This window comes from Poecile atricapillus, chromosome 5 (genome assembly GCF_030490865.1).
Source record: "Poecile atricapillus isolate bPoeAtr1 chromosome 5, bPoeAtr1.hap1, whole genome shotgun sequence".
NCBI classification, from domain to species: domain Eukaryota; kingdom Metazoa; phylum Chordata; class Aves; order Passeriformes; family Paridae; genus Poecile; species Poecile atricapillus.
In genome coordinates this window covers 31,809,097-31,830,434 of record NC_081253.1, presented here as the reverse complement: position 1 = coordinate 31,830,434, position 21,338 = coordinate 31,809,097, and the positions used below count along the sequence as shown (strand labels likewise).

The following is a 21,338-nucleotide window of genomic DNA, read 5'->3' as shown; positions in this document are numbered from 1 at the left end:
CTGTAGAAAAGAGATCATAGCAAAAGCTGCCTCTTTTTAATTGTTTTGCTGTTATTTAGTCTATTTTTGGTTTTATTGCTCTGCCTTATTTTGGGAGTGTTAATTAAAATGCCTTCCATCACAGTATGGTGCAAGATAGGAATTTTTACTGTCTTCATGAAGATTGTAAATAGAAGTCAAAAATACAAAACTGTAAACTTTTGAGTCCTTATTTTTTTTCCTCAAACTTTCCCAAATTTCAGAATAGAGGAAGGAGAAATTTAATTATTCCATGTCGTGATTCATGTTTGGTCCTTGAACTGTCTGTGGAAATGTAGGAATTAGATCATATGTACACTTCCAAAGCTGTCCTTGCAGATAGTCTAATTAGCATTTTGCTTCTTACCATTTGTTAGTAACTTACAGTGAGTACTTCTAAATTTAAGAGATAGAATAACTGCAGTAACTGGAAGTTTTCCATAAAGCATGCTGCCAAGCCATGACTGGGATAGACTGGATTTTAATATTTACCATTGGTTTAGGATGATTTAAGTTTTCCAGAATTATTAACATGTCCCACCCTTTGGAGGAACACGAACATGTAAATGAAATGGGAAGAGAGTCTCACTTAGTTTTGTGGTTTGGCGCCCACAGCGACTAACTCTGCTTGTTTTAATAAAAAGCTCAAAAGCATTCCAAATCCATATGATTTTACTGCAAAAGTGCAGAAGTGTTTGTAGAACCATTTCTCTCCTTCCTCTCCCCATAAAAGGCTGTGACATGTTCTTGTTAAACATTTATACTTTCCAGAAAAAACAGCATCTAATAATAAAAGAAAAAACAGCATCTAATAATAAGAGAAAAACCAGAACAAATAAAGGAGCAATAAACAAACATTGATGAGCATTTTAAAGGCTGGCTGCATTTCCTCCCTACTGACACACATTGAAACTGTAATATCAGAAATTATTGATTGATGTAAGCACAAACATGTTCTAGCTTGTGTCTGCAGATGTTGATGATTCTTCTTTTGGTTTTCAGATATTGCAGTTGCTGCACCATATGGTGGGGAGGACAAGAGAGGACTTGTGTATATCTACAATGGAGGAGCAAGTGGTTTGAATGCCATCCCATCCCAGATCCTGGAAGGGCAGTGGGCCGCTCGCACTATGCCCCCCAGCTTTGGGTACTCGCTGAAAGGAGCCACAGATGTGGACAAAAATGGATATCCAGGTCCTCTGCTCCAAATGGCACTTTACAATAACTCAGTTATTGTAGCAGTCCCACCTCTGAGAAACAGCATATTTCAAACAGCAAGTTGTAATGTGCAATGTCTCCTCTCTTTCTAGACTTGATTGTTGGAGCCTTTGGTGCTGACACAGCTGTTCTGTACAGGTAAGGGTCCCTCTGTGCTTGTACCTGAGAGAAAGCTCAGTGGAGTTGTGGGGCTACAAAAGAAAGCAGGATCATGGAAGTCTGAAAATCTGCTACTCCACCATCCAAACCTCTGGAGGTGAAAAAAACACTATACTGGTTTTTTTACCTAGTAAACCTATCTGCGGCCTGAAATTCATCTTTCTCATTAATATGTAGCTAGGAGAAAACATAAATAAGCTGTCTTTAAGGCTTTCTGAGTGACAGTTTTGTAGATTCTGACACAGCAGCTGTAAGCTGTTACACTGCAATCCCATATTCTCATCCCAGTTTGCTCATTTTGGGAGAATATATTGGTCTGTGCTATAAGTAGGTAGGACTTCCTCTTTACACTGGTGTCCATGTTGTGACTGATGGAAATGAAAGGGCACAGAAAAGCTTCATCCAGTCAATTTTTTTTTCTTTGTCTTGTTGTTTCATTAAATATTGCGTGTTTGTGTATATTGCACAGTTTGATGGGGGGGACATTGTCAAACAGGGTGTTGAGTGTTCTTCAAGAGGATGTTTTCTTTGCAGGGCTAGACCAGTTATTAGAGTAAATGCTGCCCTGGAAGTTAATCCAACCATTCTAAACCCAGAAAACAAAGCCTGTTCACTGGGAGATGTAAAAGTTTCTTGGTAAGCAGAGTATCTATGTTTTCCTTTGAGGGGAGGGACTTCTTGGGTTTATTTTTGTAACCTTCCAATTTTAGAAGGTCTCAGGAAGTCTAGTCAGCTAATTAAAAAAAAAAAAAGACAAACACAGATTTTTTCTGAAAGAGCAGACAATACAAAATAAGAACTCTCTGACAGCAGTTGGAGGACCAGCACTGTCTTTAGTAGATGCCAGAGTGACTCCCAAAACCTGCAGAGACTGCCAGTTGTCCCTGCTGAGTAGAGTAAGCTCTTCCCAAGATGTCAGCACATCTCATGGTATTTGCAGTGGTTTTACCCACTAATGTACACTCTTGGGCAATGATCTGCTCTGTAAACTGCTTTTGCTTCTGGTTCCCAGGCCATTATCCAAACCCAATTTCCCTTCCTACTGCTTTCTTTTCAGGATCAGTATGATAGCTTTAAAAATAAGACCCATTTGATTACAGGAATAAACATTCCAGTCCACAGGTGATTGTCCCTAGATGAATCAAGATTCCAAAGCTTTGCATTGCCTGCAATTCTGTCTACTAATTCTCATCCATCAGTAGGAAACAGCTTTTGGGAATGAGCTAGAGTCTCAAAAAGAGGATACATCTGAACATAGCATAGTTGGAGGAATTTATATAGTGAGGAATAGTGGGGATTTTTAGAAGAGAGGAATATTAGAATATATATATAATATGTATATAATTAGAAGAATTTTAGAAGAAAATGAGAGAAAAAGTGTGTGAAATTAATTTTTCTTTCCTCTCAAACAGCTTCAAAGTAAAGTTCTGCTTAAAAGCAGATGGCAAAGGAAAGCTCCCGAACTCACTCAGTAAGTTCTGCTCGTTTAAAAGTTGGAAGTCTTGTTGTGCTGTTTGCAGACATGTGCCCTGGCCATTGTTATTTTCATGACAAACAGCTGGGTGCCCTTTGCAGCACCCTGCTGCCTCTTGGGTGGCATGTACATCTATGGGGCTCTCCAGCAGGATTTTTTGGCTGTAGTGGTGGTGAAGTCATTTGAATCATACCTGAGACTTTAAACATATGTTCAATTATGTGGTTAACTAGTCTTGGAAAGCCCTTTGTAATTTACAGAATTTATGGAAGCTCTCATTGAGGGGAGCTTTAGACAAGAATATTCAAGTATGTGAATTATTAGGGCTCAGAGACAGACAAGCCACAGGGGACTTGTCATATCTTGCTGAGATCATGACTTTCTGATTGATATCACTGACTTCTTTCATCAGATTCTTGGATCAGAATCAGGAAAAGATTGTTTCAAACAAGATTTTAAGTCGTGTCCAAGAGATTTTGTGGTGTGGCAAACAGCCTGCTGCAATCAGGTTTTGTTTACTGATTGCAAAATCTTTTCCTTATTTTCTGTGGCATGTACAGAGGTGGTGTGATTTAGGAAGGCTCATATGAATATCTGTTATGTATTTTAAGTTTTATTATCTATATCAAATATTTCAAGTAATTAGATTACCAATAGTATTTAAAAATACAAGTGTTTTCTGCAAGATTGCTTTAAATTTTCTCAGGGAGAAAAATTCTAACTTTAGTTCTTGCAGTTCCACAGCAATTACAAATTATAAATGCATCTGCGTTCTTACATATTTCCAGTGTTTAAGGAAACAGCAGAATCCAATTTAGGACAGCAGCAGTGCTTGAGAACTAATATAGTGACAGATTTTACATGGAAAAAACTGGAAGTTTTAAGAGGGCAACCACTAAGTTTTCATTGTAGTTGAAATCAGTGTTCAGCTCCATTTCTGAGGGCAATCTGCACTGTGTTTAATGGAATGAAATATCCCTGACCCAAATCCTTTGGCTTGGCCAGATTTCCAGGTGGAGCTGCTGTTGGATAAACTGAAGCAGAAGGGAGCTATAAGGAGAGCTCTCTTTCTCCACAGCAAACAGCCCAGCCACTCTAAGAACATGACAATTACAAAGGGGGGAAAGATGAACTGTGAGGAACTGGACGCCTTCTTGAGGGTAAGTAGCCATTAATGTTCCAAGCAAATAATTTTTGGTGCATTGTTTATTATAAGTTCATTGTGTTAAGTGTTAAAAAAAAACCAAACCACCAAAATAGGACAAAAAAGCTAGAGAAACTTAATTTTCAGTGTATAGACCTGAAATTATTAAAATCATATGTCTGTCACGAATTACTGCTGCTGTCACAGAATGAATGATGAATCTTATTGTGGCTGAAGTCCTAGCTCCTAAATTCATTGGAAATTCAATTCAGGACTTTGTTCTGGACTTCTTGGATCAGTCATCCAGGCACCAAATTAATTATAATTTCCAAGGAACATGGAAGTCAATAAGCAGAAGTTGTCCCACGTACTTTGGAGGTTAAAAATTGAAGAAAAATATGGACCTGCAACTGACAAGCCAAAATATGCAAATAGCAGAGGAGATGGAGAAAGTTGAAATACTAAGTTTGCTTTTTCTCAGTCTTTCTGTTTTCATCCCCATGAATGTGAACAGATGCTAACACAATTAAAAGTTTAAATCAGTAGAAGTACTGTGTGTAGCTATGTAAGTTCTATGCAGCTCAGATTTATCTCTGAGCACTTTTAAATCAAACAAACAATATGTACTTCCCACAAAAAAAAAATAAAAAAAAATAAAAATGCTAGCAATCATTAAGGATTCACAAAGGGTAGGTAATACTTTCTTTGACCTGACTTTTTTGCCTGGGTTATATATGGAATTAGACATCTCAGCTCTCAGGGTTAGTAAAGATTTAGCACATTTGCACCTAACATTTTCATAAAGAAAGTAATGACATATGACCTATATGAAATGATCATAAATGGGGGGCAAAACCAGTTTAAAACTATAGGTAATCAATAAGTTTCTGCCCACAGAAGACATGTTCTGAAATAAGATTTTGAAGTGAGCTGTGCTAGGGTCAGTAGTTTTCATTGCTCTCACAAGCGAAGCAGAGTTTACACTGAGCAAATAGTAAAGCTAAGAGATGATTTGTAAGGCTTGATCCTGAGATTTAGAGATGGCTTGATCCTGAAAGGCAGGTTCAACATTTGATAAACAGAAAATCTTCAAATGAACGACATGAAAGTCAGCAACTTCCAAGTGACAGGTAATAATTTTAGGAAGGAAAAATTGTAAGTCCATAGATGAGTATCTCTGAGACATCTTAGAAGCAGACTGAGCTTGGTCTGACAGGAAAGAGCAGAGTTGTGTAGCCCTTATGATCCTTTTGACTGGATTTCCATGATTTAATATTTCTGTATGCACCAATTTTCCATTTGTTAAACAGGCAAGTTGCTGCTAAAAATTGTGCAGGTTTTCTGACAAGAGATTTTATACTTTGAAAAGAGCTCAGAAGTTTTAATGTTATTTTGGCCTCTCCATTCCTACTACACTTTAATTGTGATTCAAATCTTTGGTTTCCTCAGGATGAATCTGAGTTCAGAGACAAGCTAACTCCCATCACTATTTTTATGGAATATCGTCTGGATTACAGAACGGCTGCAGATGCAACAGGATTGCACCCTATCCTCAACCAGTTCACTCCTGCTAATATGAGCAGACAGGTACACTGCTTACACAGCCTGTGGTGAGAGAACTCAGAACATACTTTGGTTCATCTTAGGGAGAAAATCAGCTGGAGTAGTACTGGAGGTGTTAATATTGAAGGTTTGGAGAGTTTTATCCATTCTCATACTATGCTGCTCTATGTACATTATGTTTTTCCCTATAGTTCTCTTAAGGTAATAGACACAGTTTTTCTATTTCTGCCCTTTTTACAAATTTTTACACTTGTTTGTAAAGAGGACAGTGAGAATGCAACTTAATATGAAGAGATTATTCAGAGTATGGAAAGATGGTTCAGGTGTAAACATCAGTCCTCAAATTGCAGTAGGGCAGGAAGAGGCAGTGTCCCCCACATATAAAAACTCATCTGTTCTCTTCTGAGACTAATGACATGAAAACGTTTCATAACCAGCTATGTAGAATTTTCTTTTAATGTGGTGGTGAAACAGTATTTTTGAAAATGAATGTTAGAACAGATGAAGGAATTATTACAACAGTATGTGTATGATTTTTGCATAGGCCCATATTCTGCTGGATTGTGGGGATGATAATATCTGCAAACCAAAGCTGGAGGTGTCAGTAGAAAGGTAAGTACATGACAAAAATACAACAAGGAAAGGCAATTTCCCTACTTGAAGTCTAAAATTCAGTAGCTGGTAATACTTTTGTTTAAGGGATGTGTTGAAATAAGTAGGACTCCTCATTGCATACTATCTAAACTCAGGCTTATATGCCTTAAAGAAAGCCCATTTTCTGCTTTGTAACCTAATGTCTTTAGCATGTAATGCACCACTCCCACCCCAGCCTCCACTATACATAAGCCATATTTATTTGCTAAGCTGAACATGTATAGGGAGAATAAACCACTGCTAGCTGCCATTGTATCTCTGTTCTGTTGTTTAATATTAGATAGACACATGAGGATGTGATTTTATCCAGCAAAGGGAGGAGAAGGGCTTTCTTGTCACATGTATGAAAAAAAAAATTGTTGGTATTGGTAGTATCTTCTATCAAACCTGGAAAAAAGAAACAAGTTTTCAGTGGTAATTCATGCATGAGACTGAGCTTTTTATACTTTGTGTGGCCTAAAACCTCTCTTAATGAATTATCTCCTAATCTATTTTTAATGCATTATAGCACACACACTGTATGTTTCTAGCATATTTCACAAGCACTAATTCATGCAAACACTTCAGTAACATTTGACATCAGTGCAGATACCTTGATGTTTGCTTGGAGTTGGTGAAATGAAAACACATTTCTTGCAAAGATAGTCTCTGTGTATCTGGAACCAAAGGTATTGCAGAGGTCTTGGCTCTATTCTGAGTAGTTGAGCCTTCCCCTGAGTTTTGTTATAAATATGTGTTGTACCTCTGCAAAGTGGGCCTGTAATTCAAAATGTGCACAGGGATTTAGCTGCTCATAATTGTTTGCTCCTTGTGAGAAAAAGGTGTGTGTTTTTTTGTTTAGTGGTACATTTTACAGGAAATATTCTTACAGTAGAATATGTAATACTTGCTCCACTTGTGATGATAGACATAGGGGGTTTTTAAAAGTACCTTAGAGCTCTCCTGACATTCCTGAAGCAAAGGTACTGCCTCCAGGTATCTCCAATGTCTTTGTGAAATTTCAGAATGTCTCTTGTTCCTCTAAGTTCAGCCACTTCAATGCAATTTAAAACCCAAATGCAGAGCTTATTCTCACACTCTTTTCTTTTAGTGATCAGAAGCAGATCTATATTGGTGATGACAATCCCTTGACCCTCATTGTCAGTGCTCAGAACCAGGGGGAGGGAGCCTATGAAGCAGAGCTCTTTGTCGTTGTTCCACCCCAAGCAGATTTCATCGGAGTTGTTCGTAACAACGAGGTAAAATTCCAACTGCTTTTGAGGAGTCATAGTTGAGGTGCTGCTGTGGAAATCTGTAGTGGTTTCTATTATTTCAGTCTTAGAGCAAAGCATTGAAAAAGTGATCAGTTTTTTTCAAAGTCCCTCTCTTTTATAACCTTGAAAACAGGTCTGTCTTGTATCAAAAACATTTGTCTCCTTGGAGACTTCCATACTCAGATTTTATTTCATTTTAGTACTTGACTGTGTTATGGCTGAGAAATTATATTAAAATTAATACAGCATAACTAGGACTTCTCTCCAGACTTTTATCCAGGTGTTCAGATGTGAAGACTAACATTCCTTAGTGTTTCTCTCTGGTTTATTGCAGGCTTTAGCCAGACTGTCATGTGCTTTTAAAACAGAGAATCAGACTCGCATGGTAGTTTGTGACCTGGGCAATCCCATGAAGGCAGGAACTAAGGTAAGGGTTGGTCCAACAGGTGTCTGGAAGCTCACCCAGGAGGGCAGGTGGCATTTTCCTGAACCACAGCAGTGTTTGGGCAGGAAATTTTCTCACAGAAATTTAAGATTAGGTCTGACATTCAGCTGCCCATATTTGATTAGTACAGCGGTAGTTGGTTTCAACTTTCCAGCTAAATTAAAGACTGAAAGGAGCATTCATGAGTTTTATGATGCCACTCAAAATGAGTCATTTATTAAATAGTAGAATTAATGGACTTTGGTCCCTCATTAATTTTTTATATTTATCTGATAGGTATTTTTTTGGATATAATCAAGAGCTAGCTCACAACACTTCTTTCTCTTAGTTTATCTCTTTTCTGCCTGCTTTCATCAGGAAGGACATAGTTTTGTCTAGTTAAAACCTCTACAATTCCAACAAATGTAGCTGAAATTGAAAGAATTATAAAATTACTAGTGAGACCTGGAAGATTTTATGACACAGTAAGTCTTATTTTCTGAGGAAATGAAGTGAAAATCAGTCACAATTATAACAATTTCATGATGCTTTTCTTCCAAGAGCCATCTTGTACAGATGAATAAGTGCTATTTCCAAAATCTTTGGAAGTGCAGTGAGCTGAACTGCACATATGTTAAAGCAAATATTAATTGACATCACCAAACCTTGGAATTAATTTTGAATCATTAATGTGTTCCCTGCTCTTTAGATTACAACACTTTTTGCAGTGTCTGGGGAGGTTCAGTTATGTGTAGAAATGGCTGAAGCAGGGTGGGGAGCATGATGCAATCTTTGTTTTGTATTTTATGGCAGTGATGCCTTGGCTGCAATCTAAAGAGAGAGAAGTACATTTCCAGCCTGGATGAACTGGACAACTTTAATTTTCCAGTTCTGCGTGTGCGTTCTCTCATCACCAGGAGTCTCAAGCAATTTCATTGTCGTCTAATAGCAGTGAGAAGCTTTTATTGTGTGTTTTATTGTGCTTCCAACTGAACCACAGTGATTTTTTTCCCCAGCTCTTAGCTGGCCTGCGTTTCAGCGTGCACCAGCAATCTGAGATGGACACCTCTGTCAAGTTTGACTTGCAAATCCGGAGGTATGGAAACCTCTGAGTTAGTCCCTCACCTGGGAGAAGACACACACAGTAAATAGGCTGTGAGCTACACAGTATCATTCTGGCCTAATTCTCTTGTCTTTGCCTCGTAATGGCTTGAAAAATAAACAGACTGAATTAGCTTTCCTAAAATAGAGGGGAAAAATTAAGAATATTTGTATGTGCATATAATTGTGCTCTGCTGACACTTGTGGTGCCACAGAATGACTTTGGGTTTATAGCCCTCTTTTAAAACTGATGCTTGAACTCTGAATCCCTTCTGATGTAAAGCCACAATTTTATGTATTTAGGGGAGGAGAGTCTTTCAGGGCAGGCAATGTATGGGGTTGTCTGAGCAGAAGCAACACGCAGTGAGCCATCACAGCAGCCAGCCTAAAAGAGCCTGAAAATTAAATGGAACAAAACAGTAGTGTTCCTGTTAATTATCAGATGATCACAGCACTGTCATATAAATCTGATATTTAAATGTGAATTTGTAACTTCTGGAGATGATATTTAAGGTTAGAGATATGTTCATTAGGAGTATCTTTACCCAATGCAGTTTTATGTTGCTTTTAAGGGACAGGATGAATACAGCTGTTTTGGTTTTTCCCTGTGGTGAACCAAAAGCACTTTTTCTTTTCCATTTAAGGGCTTTATTTTTCTTTATTGTAGTGAATAAATTAATCTCATCCACATATGCATTTATCATCTATGGGATTTAGGAAAGTTTAAGGCTGCCATTCTATTCTAATGATAGAGTGGTTTGCCATACTGATCAAAGACCTTGGCACATGAAATATTTCTTTGAACTCCCATTGCTCTCTGTTCAGTTTTTCCCCTTCTCCATCAGCTGCAAGGTGTGCCAGTGGCATGTGTGGCATAGTGTGATTGTTCTTTGCACAAAGTGATCTCTGGGGTGTCTGTCACCTTCCTTAGGCCAACAGCAGTCACCTGCCACTGTCACTGGGTTGGAAACAGTCAGTGAGGTTGCTCAAGTCATGCTTGTCTCCTGATGGAAGAGAAGGGAAGCTCCTCTAGTGTTTTAGGTCTTTTATGGAAGAAAATTTCTTCCGTGACTTGTGGCTGCCAGAAGGGTGAGCAGTGGTGCAATGGAACACAGTAATCACAGTTCAGAGTGACAGGCATTACCAGGGGATTATCTGGGAGAGGTTTTAAGGATCACACTGCTTGTCTTAAACTCACAAAGCTAGATTTCCAAAGCTGGCTCAGTTCCTAGCAGAGCATGTCTAGTCCCTAAAAGAGTGAGGTATTTACAGGTCAGGAGGAAAATGCTGTTGCATGTGTTTGTTGATTACAGCAGCAATGAAGAATAATTAGAAGATTCAAGAGGTCTTTGTAAAGGAAAGGGTTTGGTTAGGGAGACAGAATAATCAGATGTGTCTAAGGAGATCAAGATTCTGCTCCCAGCACCACTTTGAGGGAGGAAGGTCCCCTGTATTTTCTTATATGACAGCCATGTAACAGAGTCAGCATTCACTTTGTGTCCTTCATCAACCTCTCCCTGCTGAGGCTCCCCAAAACTATGCAGAGGGTGGGACTTCCATGCATTTAGGTGAGAACTTGCTGGAATCTGCTCCTTAGTTTTTAGCAACTTTACTTTCCTACAGTGGCTCAGGAGTCATGCTATGATGTTACATACAATTACTTTGAAGTGTGGAGGGTTTTTTTATTGAATACTTTGCTTATTTCATTTAAGAATTTACCTTTTATTTTCCCTGCAGTTCCAACCTGTATGACAACCTGAGCCCAGTAGCATATTATCAGGCTGACCTTGCTATTTTAGCAGCTGTTGAAATTAGAGGGTAAGCAATACCATTTTAATAAACACTTTAAAGGAGCTTTGCACATTTGCTTCTTTATATTCACTGAACTTCCTTTCAGGTCTGCATAAGTTTTCAGGAAGGTTTAGGGAATTTTTAATCATAAAGACAATATGGTTCTCTCTAGCCAGCCTTTGGACCTTTGGATCTTAAATAATTCTAAATAATTACAAAAGGAATTCCAAAAAGGAGTATTGTGCCTCCATTACTAGAAACATTTTTTAGAAGGAGAAAAAATCACGCCTCTTGTTTGCAGTTTTACAATTTTGCAGGTCACTTTTCTCCTCCACAAACTGACTGGGGTTTCATCTGAAAACCCCTGAAACCAAAGCTGAAGATTCTATGGAATTTAAGTTTGTAATGTCCTCACCTTTTTCAGTCTTAAACATAGTATTAGTATCGTAATGACTTAGTTATTCCATCACTTCTACTACCCCTGAAAAATTCCTCTTGCTTAACCAGTAAACTTGGATTCCTGAGTGTTAATTTTTTAAATTTTCCCCTACATTCATCATTGTGACAAATTTGTTCAGTATCTGAGAGGTGGAGGATGGCACACTGGAAAAGCATGATTAGTATCTTCACAGTTTTCAGGGCTGAACTAGTCTTAGGACTGTACTGCTAAGGCTCTACATCACCAATATTTCTCATTATCACAGTATTTCCAAATTGGTTTTGTTTGGATGACGTGTGTGTCTTTTATCTGTTTTTAACCTAGAGAAAAGAACTGAACATTCAATATTCAAACCACTTCTTTTATACAGATTATATAAAATTTGATTATATATAGTATATGTAATTTATATAGGTTTTATATGCATTTTATGTAGAGGATGAAGAAGTGGCAGTTGTATTTTAAACGTGTTGATTTTTTTTTTCTTTAGATGTTCTGAAGAATCCCATTTATTGTTTCATACTTGCTAATAACCACTCCTTTGCTCTGCTGTTTAGTGTGTCGTCCCCTGACCACATATTTCTTCCTATTGCAAACTGGCAGCCCAAGGAGAATCCTGAAACAGAAGATGACATTGGGCCTCTAGTTCAGCACATCTATGAGGTGTGGAACTATTACTGATTTCAGTGACATGCTTCTGTGCTAAGTGAAAATAAATCTTTTGGTGTAGCTTTTCTCTGTAGTAAATTATGATTTTTTTTTTTTTTTTTTTTGTCTTGCATGTAGGGAGAGATTTTATTTTTTCAATACTGGGCCAATAACTAGTATATCCAGTAAGAAGGGTTGGAATGCCTGCAATTACTGTAACAGGGGTTGATTACCCACATAGCTACATATATTTTATTTTCTTGCCTTTTGGAATCTAAATAAACATTTGAAGTAATGTGAGCTCAGGAAATGGCTCATGGCTGTAAATGATTGTACTCTGTTCTGAATCACTGCTCTGAAGTCTTTTGCTGTGAAAAAAATTTAAGTATTTAAAATTCCCTTAAAAGAATTATCAAAGATTTAATCTAGATTGTTTAATTAGGCAAAACTTATTGAGGGAGCTGTGTGAATAATAATAATTAAAACTTTTACCACTTTTAGGTAAAGTTTTGATGCTGTTGCCATAAGTGGTTGAGGGTAGGGGTAGTAGCAATATCACATTCGTGGCTCAAACATAAAATAACAACTATATACACATTAACAGAGAAAGTAGCATTACTTTTTTACATCTGTAAATTTTATTTTCATAATCAGCTGAGAAACAATGGTCCAAGTGCATTCAGCAAGGTGATGATGACTCTGCAGTGGCCTTACAAATACAAAAACAACACGCTGTTGTATATTGTGCAGTACGAAATTGATGGTCCCATGAACTGCACTTCTGACATGGAAATCAACCCACTGAAAATTAAGGTAAGCAGGACTTTCCCTTTGAGTGGAATGAAGTATGTTTGGTTGTTTTGTAAATACTCAAAATAGCCAAATTCCTGAGAATACAACAAACTGAGATAGTTTTTCATCTGTGACTGATGAGTAAGTCTACACTTTTTCACAATACATATTAATGTATATAGCAGGTGAAATAAAAGGTAAATGGCAGCTCAAAATTGTCAAGATCAATTTGTCTTGTTTCTTTTTATTGTGGGCTGGAGTTTTTTTTCTGTTTGTTTTGTGGTTTTGTTTTTTTTAACAATAAGGCTCTTTTATATAAGTCCAAAGAAATAGAATTATAATGAATGTGGTCATGAATAAAACATACCAGACACTTCTGGACTGTTTATCTAAATTTTCTGGGATTTGCTTCTTAGAAGAACATGGTATTATTTTTTATATTACATTTATCTATTTATCCAACTGGATAATTTATCCAGTTTGGATGAATTTATCCATTCATCCAAAGGTCACAAAAAACAGTAGGGGTTAGCTGTCGCTGCCAGCAAAACAGGGGACTTACAGAGCAGAAGGAACTCCTTTTTCCTGGGCTGGACTAGGCAAAGAAACACCAGATAAAACCCAGCAAGTTTAATTGAGTGTAGAGAGTTGATTTCTAGGATAGTTTAGAACAAGCAATAAAAGTCAGTATAGTCAATGAAATTCAGTTAGTTCAAGAATTTGAGCAAAAAAAAGGACAGAGGGAAGATAATCAATGTATAGAATAACAAAGAATACTTGTACATCTTTGTTAACCAAAAAGCAACTCCAGTGAGTATATAAATACAAGTTCTTGTGCTTCTGCTCTACAATTTGCAATGATTTATTTCCAGCCGGGGTCTGAAAAATCACTAGGACTGAAAGACAGAAACTTGCAGTTAGGAATTTTCTTGGCCTTAAGCTTGGAATCTGCAATTAACTCAGTGATTGTTTGGGTTCCCTTGGTGTATCCTAGATTTCTGCTTCCAAGGATGATGACAGGAATGAAACACTTAGCAGGGAGGACCATCGTGACCACCGCATCAGCCGAAGAGATTTAGCTGCCGTGGAGGGGGACGTGCACACTTTGGTGAGCTCTCGGCACTGAGGTGTTGACAACACACCTACAATCCTGTTATGAGACCTTAAAAACAAATCTAAGGAAGGTTTTTCCTTGCTAAACATGATTGGAAATAATCTGTAATAGGAAATAAACATAATACCATATCACTGTCTTTGTAGCTTCAAACTATAATTATCCGATATTTAATGTATTTTAATAGTTTATTTGCCAGTGTAGGTATATGGGTAAACTAATGCCATTAAGGACTTTGCAAATATTTTCATACTTGCAATATCCTTCCTGTTTTTATACACAGGGCTGTGGAACTGCTGACTGTTTAAAGATTGTCTGTCAAGTTGGTCACCTGGAAAGGGGAAAGAGTGCAATATTGTATTTAAAATCACGCCTTTGGACCCAAACTTTCATGAACGTGAGTGACTGTGAACATTCTGTCATTGTTTTTGAAACATTAAAAGTGATTTTTGTACACGCATGCAATACTAATTTTGTTTTTTCTTACGCAGAAAGAATACCAGAACCATTCCTACTCTCTCAAATCATCTGCTTCTTTCAGTGTTATAGAGTTCCCTTATAAGAACCTTTCCTTTGAAGATATCCACAATTCTACAGTAGTAAGTACTTTGCATCCAGCTTGAGTTACCATATACAATCACTTCAAAATTAGTGCAAAGACAGTTATTGAGTAACATTTTTATGGCTTGGTATAATTTTAATTTTATCAGCTATTTGTTTCATGTATTTATTTCAGCTGTACACATACAGTTGATGGTAAAACAGACTGGAGCTGACAATATTTGTGGCTTGAAAGACTTAAATGAAAAAAATGATGGTGAACAGTCCTCATGAAAATCATCAAAAATTACAGAAGACATGTTGCCATGTTATCACTGATTGCAAAAAAGCAAATGCAGGCAAAACAATCCCCAACCCTCTATTATAATTTAATTTTAAAATCCTATTAAATTTTGGTCAATGAAGTTTTTATGTCAGCACAAATCTATAGCTATACTAGAGAGAAAAAGTAATTTATACTGGATTAAAATTATAATCATGATAGGATAAAGGTATACAAGATTAAATGGATGAAGTCAGCATGTCACTATGGCTCAAAGTGTGATTTATTGTGTTTTTCTATCAGGTTACTACAAATATTACATGGGGCATTCAACCACAGCCCATGCCTGTGCCAGTGTGGGTTATAATTTTGGCTGTCCTAGCAGGGTTGCTGCTCCTGGCTGTTCTAGTGTTTGTCATGTACAGGGTAAGTAGTGTGTCTGGGGGTTTTGTATCTTTTGCTTTTCTCTATTAGTGATGCATTATTTCATATAGTACCAGCACTTTGCAGAAATGCCTTGGTTCTAATCATCTGAATCAGTTAAGTTTTTGGAATAGCTGTATCTTTTCAGCTTTGTCAGGAAGAAGTTGAATAAAAGAGCATTCCTGTGATAGTGCTGAACTCAGTTTAATTTTTCAACTGATATTTGCTGTCTTTGGAGGTCAAAAATGAGGGAAGAGGGTAGGAGTGAAAAAACAACTTAATCAGTTAAGATCTGATCATGAAGGAAAGAGAAAGGATGTGTCTGTGTTCTACAAATCACAATGCAATTTCTTAATTGTTCTCTGAATCACAGATGGGCTTTTTCAAACGTGTGAGGCCACCTCAGGAAGAACAAGAAAGAGAACAACTACAGCCACATGAGAATGGGGAAGGAACATCAGAAGCTTAAGCAGAGTTTTATCTGTAAGACATTCTGAAATGTACACTTGCCTACATCTTGGTTACAAATATTGGCTTCCCCCTTCATGAACAAACACTCACTGCTGCAGAGCTGCTGGTCTGGGAAGGCGTCAGCACGTGCAAAACAAGGGCAATACACTTAAATTCCCTCTCTCATATTAATGCTGTTCCTGCCTGCCACTAATGCATCTGCACTGACCCTGTGTGACAAACTCAAGTAAGAGGAGTGCTGGGATTTTGCTTACTGGGATACAGGAAACATCATCTTTTCTGGTTCATGTGCTGATTCTCCATGAATTTCTACGCAGTCTGCATTTGCTCTCGGAGCCAGCAGCCTCCAGAGGTGGATTACATGCTTAGTTTCCGTTGGTTTTTTTTTTGGAGTACACTACATTTCATTGCCTAGCTCTTGAAAGTTAGTTGCACAAAAAAAATGAATGTAGCTTGTATTACAGTACTGAAGAATGTTCTTTACCCATTAGCTCTGATGATTATTTTTTTCTCCTGCTCAAGAAATAGGAAATATTCAGTGGAATAATTTGAATCCCACACCTGGTTTGCACACCTGTTCCCCTGTCTACTCAGTCATCTGTCTTGTGGTTTCCCTCTAGACCTGACAAATACTATTCTCCAGGTCCTGGGTCTCTTACTGTAGGGACTGAGCCTGCAAACACCAAGTGAGTGAGAGAAATCTGGGGCTGATGTACTTTCTATGGGACTTGGGGAACAGATTCAGGAGAAGATCCCAAGAGTGCTGTGTATTTCCACAGTGCAGGATCCAGGTGTTCCACAGAGCTCTTGGCAGCTTGGATGCATTCATACACTACCAGGGACAAGATTCTGGGCTGTGGCTACCAACAGCCACGTCTGAGAAAACCCTTGATGTCCACCAGTGAAACCTCTGCAGGTTTTGAAGTGAAGGCTGCACATTACTTGGCTTGTATTTCGGTTTCTAGCAGAGCACTGGAGGGACACTGTGTGACACCTGGTGCACTGTAGGGAAGCTGTTAATCCTCACTTTCCCTGCTTGACCATGCCCAGGTACAGGATGGAGTGACACGGGGGCTGTTCAGGCTCTCTGCCAGCTACATCCATGGATCTGGATTATACCTGTACTTCAGCCATGCTCACACCTCCCTCACCTCCTGCCCTCAGAGAACAGTGAGTCAAAAGAAGCAGAGAAGAGCTGGCAGTGCACAAGGGGTCCAAAAGTAAAGGTTGATTTGGCTTATTTCATTTCACTCATTCATCGTTTCATTGGCTTGTTTCATTTGATTCATTCATTGTTTCAGTCACTGCATGTTTCATTGCACAAGACATTTCATTGCACAATGACATTTCATTATGTTCAATGCATTTCATTACCAGAAAAGACACTAAGTATTTTGATTCATTGTTTTTTAAACATACCAAAAGGTCAGTGGTTTAAAGTGGTTTGAAGCCATGGGTTTATATCGCTCTCAGCTTATTTCCCTCACCATTGGTGTAGTAAAAGGAAGCTTCTTACACTGATTGATACAATTTTTCCTTTCTAAACATGATTGGAAATAATCTGTAATAGGAAAGAGCATTGTCTATGCATTTCGGTAGACAAGTGCAGAGCAGGAGGTTCTCAACTTGCAACCATGGGTTGCACAGATCCTAGAGTGGACATACTTAAACCATTACTAAGGTGCCTTCTATGTGATGTGTTTATTTTCTTTTTTAAAGTGAATAAATTGCAGTATAAACTCTCTGGATGCAGCCAGGTACACAAAGACTTCTACTGTACTTACACCAGTGAGATTTCTATGCAGACAAGCTCTTAAAAGGGCAAAATCTCTTGTTTGGTTTTGTACCTTGGGGCTTTTCTTCATAGCTGCATCTCCTCCATAAATACAGCAGTGCCCACTAAACCAAGCATTTTCTGAAATGAGCAGTTTGTCTCAACTTTTATTTCTGCATCCTTTCAGAGATTTAAAATCCACCAATGGCTCTTTTGTTGTTAAGTCCCTTCTTACTTGCTGATCCATGATGGCATCTGAGTCCTTAAGGGGGAGACAGCACAGAGTCTGGGGGGCCAGTATGTTCAGATATAGGCTTGCATATTTATCCATTTACATGGGTTGGGTTTAGACAGTTTGTTTAGATAAAATTAGTTTACATGAAAGGGTATAGGGCATAATTCCGCTTTCACTGAACTTTCAAGGTCTTCAGTGTGGCCAATGTTTTAATTTTGTCTTTCTTTTTAGTATTGTTACTAGTAATGTAGTAGAGAATCAGGAGTCAGGTTTTGATCCTGGCCTCAAAATGTGACTTTGATAGAACAGCATTTTCAGTTACTTACATGGGCTTGTGGTTCTCACGCTTGATTATCTGTGTGCAAGGAGATCGGTTTTACCCAGTCTTAATCTTAGTAGGGTAAGAGGTTTAAGAGACTGCCAGACAGATTATAGCTCTAATTCCTACATGTGTGCTTTCATTACATGTACACTTCATGGTGACTTGAAATTTATTAGACTACTTGCATGTGTAGGCGTTATTAGGAGATGAAAAAGAGTATTTAGAAAAAGCATGGTGAAGATCCCTCCTGCTCACATGGATGGGATACCACAGCATTGCTAATGTCAGTGCTAACTGCATCCTGATTTTACTGTGGCAACTGGAAACTCATTTTGCTGATTTTCAGGATAAGAAGGTACATTTTATTAGTACAACTACTGTAGCTATGGAAAGCATCTTCCACTTTTGAAGTAACATAAAGTAAGACTTATTTAAGAGATTTTTATTTCTTCCCTTCTGCTGGACAATGAAAGCAAATAGCTGCTTCTTCCATGTCCATTAATTTCCAGTTTGGTTAAAAATACCACAGTAGCATATAGAAATGGAGTATACAGGTTATTTAGTGAGCATAGATGTAGCACCTCAGATTCAATTTAAAGTAACATTTGTGTTTCAGGGAGATTCCAAACTGGAAATTTTCCTGAATGGAGGTGCAGGAAACTTTTGATAGTGTGTTCTAGATTCAGCAATAAGATTCCAGATTATGTATATACTTGTGTCAATATAAATTTCATACTGACTTACAGGCATTGATGTATTCTTACAGCAAGTACTGTAGAATGATGTTAAAGCTTTTAAAGATACTTTAGAAAAGGTATTTTAGAATGAAATTAATGTCTTTGAGTCAAAATTGATATGCATAAAATGCATACTGGGAGCATTTGAAAAATACAAGTACAGTAACAGAGAATTAGACTTCTTTGGAGAACTATGTTTCAGGAGCAGATTTTTTATTAATATAAAATCAACAGTTATGTAATTATTTAGACAATAAAAACATTTTAAAAGAGCTATATCTTTTATAATGAAATATGAAATTATATATGTACTCCAGTTTGCAATTAATGCAGCGTCTCATGATCAAGTTTGAAAAGTGATTTATATTACAGAATGCATATTATCTATTACTATATTTGACAATATTTAGAAAATGTAAAGCAAGGAACCTAATTTATAGGTTTACTTTTCTTTCATGGAATGATGAAATTGTGGAAATAGCTTTTGTTTAAGCTCGACTGTAAAGTCAAGTACGGGCTATATTTATCAACGTAATTTGAAATCCTTGAGTAAGTTTGCCAACATTTTTTGCCAAGTTATCAGGATTTTTTCTGTTCTAAATCTTGATTTACACATTGACCTCTAATTAACATAATGCTTGTGGAAACTTCAGAAAGTTTACTACATGTGCTCTTTCTTTATAAAACATTTATTCCAAGCAAAGGTATTAAATAGTTAGTCATTTCTGAACTTGTGTCCACGCTTAAACAGTCTTAAAGTGTATTTTGAAAATACTTCAGGTATAATCAGCATGCTCTTGGTGATTTGAAGGAATCATGCTGAACTTAGATTTTTGCAGCATTTGGGTTTGTTGGTTACACCAATAGAGCCCTGCAGTATTTTCCACCCTCCCAAACAGTTGCAGAGCAGCATTATGCTGGGGAAAATCAAGGCAGATTTGTCTTTGGTCCAGACTAATGTGACCCTTTGAATGTGATTCTTTGTGTCCAATGCTGCTGGCTGTTAATGATTCAGAAAAAAAATGTATTTTATTAAAGGAAAACAGGAATCCAAAAAATAAAAAAGGTGATGGCAGGGCTCAGATGAGCCTTACAGCAGGGAGATGATTTTGGTTTGTTTCTGAGATGTGCAGAGCTGTTAGTGCTCAGTTGGCAGTGCCTCCTGTCACAGCCAGATGCCACAGCTGGGATCATGGTTATTGCTGAGCTCTGTAACTCCTGTGGGTGTGAGTGGGATCTGAACCCTTTGGTACTGAATATTTAGCCTCAAACCCCCACGTGCAATATGACATGGTGTGACCTGGTTCACTGGCAAGCCCTCTGCCAGTTCTGCTGGCCTAGGAAGGGCTGTGGTGTTTCCATTTTTGTGAAGACATTACTGGTGAGGACAGTGTTTGTCAGCCAAACAAACAGAGCCAGCGTGCTCGCTGGAGGTGATGAATTAATGCTATTGGAAGTCTTTGATCACCCACATTGGGTGAAGCTTGATGTATATTCTAAAGTGTGTCCATTACTAACTCCTGAGTTCTTGAGAACTGCTACCACCTTCTTTAAGTCCATAGTGGAAAATTTGACTAGATCCAATACAATAATGGGCTTGAGTCTGTAGTATTACTACTGTTTCATGTGATTGTGGTATTTAGGTCTATTTTTTCCCTATGTATAGAATTTTAACATAACACAGGAAATCTAACCTTTCATGCAATGACTTTCTCCAGATGTGCTGCATTAAAGGTGAATAACTTAATCCTTGGCTTTTGCAAAGTAATGGAAGATTTCATGTAGCATTTACATCTTCAAAAAACTTTAACAGGTTTTGCTTTCCTAGTTCATGAAGGAAACCTGTATTTGCTATGATACAAATATGCTGAAAGTGTAACATTTTATGTCTTCTTAATGGGGTTTTTTGCCTTTTTTTTTGTGTTTGCTCGTGCATTAAATCAGTAGAGCATTATTTGCACAAGCAGAAAATTAACATACTAACAAGAGTGCTGCATTTTTTGTTTCTTTGTCATGCAGTAAATACTTGCAGCACAAATGGGAATATTTTCAGTTATTATGAACTTTTTTCAAAGATCGTCGGTACATTTAAGGAGAGCAATATACATTTGAAGTCACCTTATTTTGTATTAAATTATAAATTTTTCAAAGAAGTGGGTATTGTGGCACAGTAATTTTGTACTGATATGAAATATATAGCTATTAAAGCTATGGTTTGCTTTTTAACTCATTCTTTTAATCCTAATGCAAATTTGAGTGTTTTTATTAGGTTGTATTTTTCTATGTATATATACAATTTCAAAATATTATGATTGGGAACTGAAAAATGTAAGTATTGATTTGATTCTGATATTTAGAATTTTGGAATAAAATACCTCTTAATCAACAGAAATTCTGTTGTAGGTTTGTTTTGGTTTTTTTTTTTTTCCCTTAGGTGCATTTTTAAAAATGTATTTAATTCATCAGAAAATATTTCATAGTGTATGTTTGTACTCCAAAATTATGTGCTACATTCAAAAAGGCTACATTAACAGAACTTTTATGTTCACACCTCAAATCAAAAAATGTTGTAATCACAAGCAAGAAAAAGACTATATTCTGTTACCAGAAAACTGATCTCCAACAGAAATTTCTACATACCAGAAATAAATAGTTTAGACTTTATAGGTTTCACATTGCTGTAGAAAATGGTGACATCTTGTCCTCAGGTTAGGAAAATTCCCAGAGAGCTGGAGTTTCTTTCCTTGTTGTGTTATTAGTC

The 21,338-nt window shown here is 37.3% G+C and overlaps 1 protein-coding gene across 1 annotated transcript in view; it reads left to right on the top strand.

Annotated features, from left to right (window-relative positions):
- Nucleotides 1–20,969, top strand: part of ITGAV (integrin subunit alpha V) — a 45,762-nt gene extending 24,793 nt beyond the window's left edge. Inside the window, exons 13-30 of the mRNA XM_058839662.1 lie at nt 1,021–1,212; nt 1,329–1,374; nt 1,930–2,031; nt 2,808–2,866; nt 3,875–4,029; nt 5,463–5,600; nt 6,121–6,188; nt 7,321–7,468; nt 7,818–7,910; nt 8,924–9,003; nt 10,746–10,826; nt 11,796–11,901; nt 12,541–12,699; nt 13,673–13,786; nt 14,076–14,189; nt 14,284–14,391; nt 14,919–15,041; nt 15,412–20,969. Of these exons, the coding sequence (XP_058695645.1) occupies nt 1,021–1,212; nt 1,329–1,374; nt 1,930–2,031; nt 2,808–2,866; nt 3,875–4,029; nt 5,463–5,600; nt 6,121–6,188; nt 7,321–7,468; nt 7,818–7,910; nt 8,924–9,003; nt 10,746–10,826; nt 11,796–11,901; nt 12,541–12,699; nt 13,673–13,786; nt 14,076–14,189; nt 14,284–14,391; nt 14,919–15,041; nt 15,412–15,507 (1,982 nt within the window). The 3' untranslated portion in view covers nt 15,508–20,969. The remainder of the gene's footprint in view (nt 1–1,020; nt 1,213–1,328; nt 1,375–1,929; nt 2,032–2,807; nt 2,867–3,874; nt 4,030–5,462; nt 5,601–6,120; nt 6,189–7,320; nt 7,469–7,817; nt 7,911–8,923; nt 9,004–10,745; nt 10,827–11,795; nt 11,902–12,540; nt 12,700–13,672; nt 13,787–14,075; nt 14,190–14,283; nt 14,392–14,918; nt 15,042–15,411) is intronic.
- The last annotated feature ends 369 nt before the right edge of the window (nt 20,970–21,338 follow it).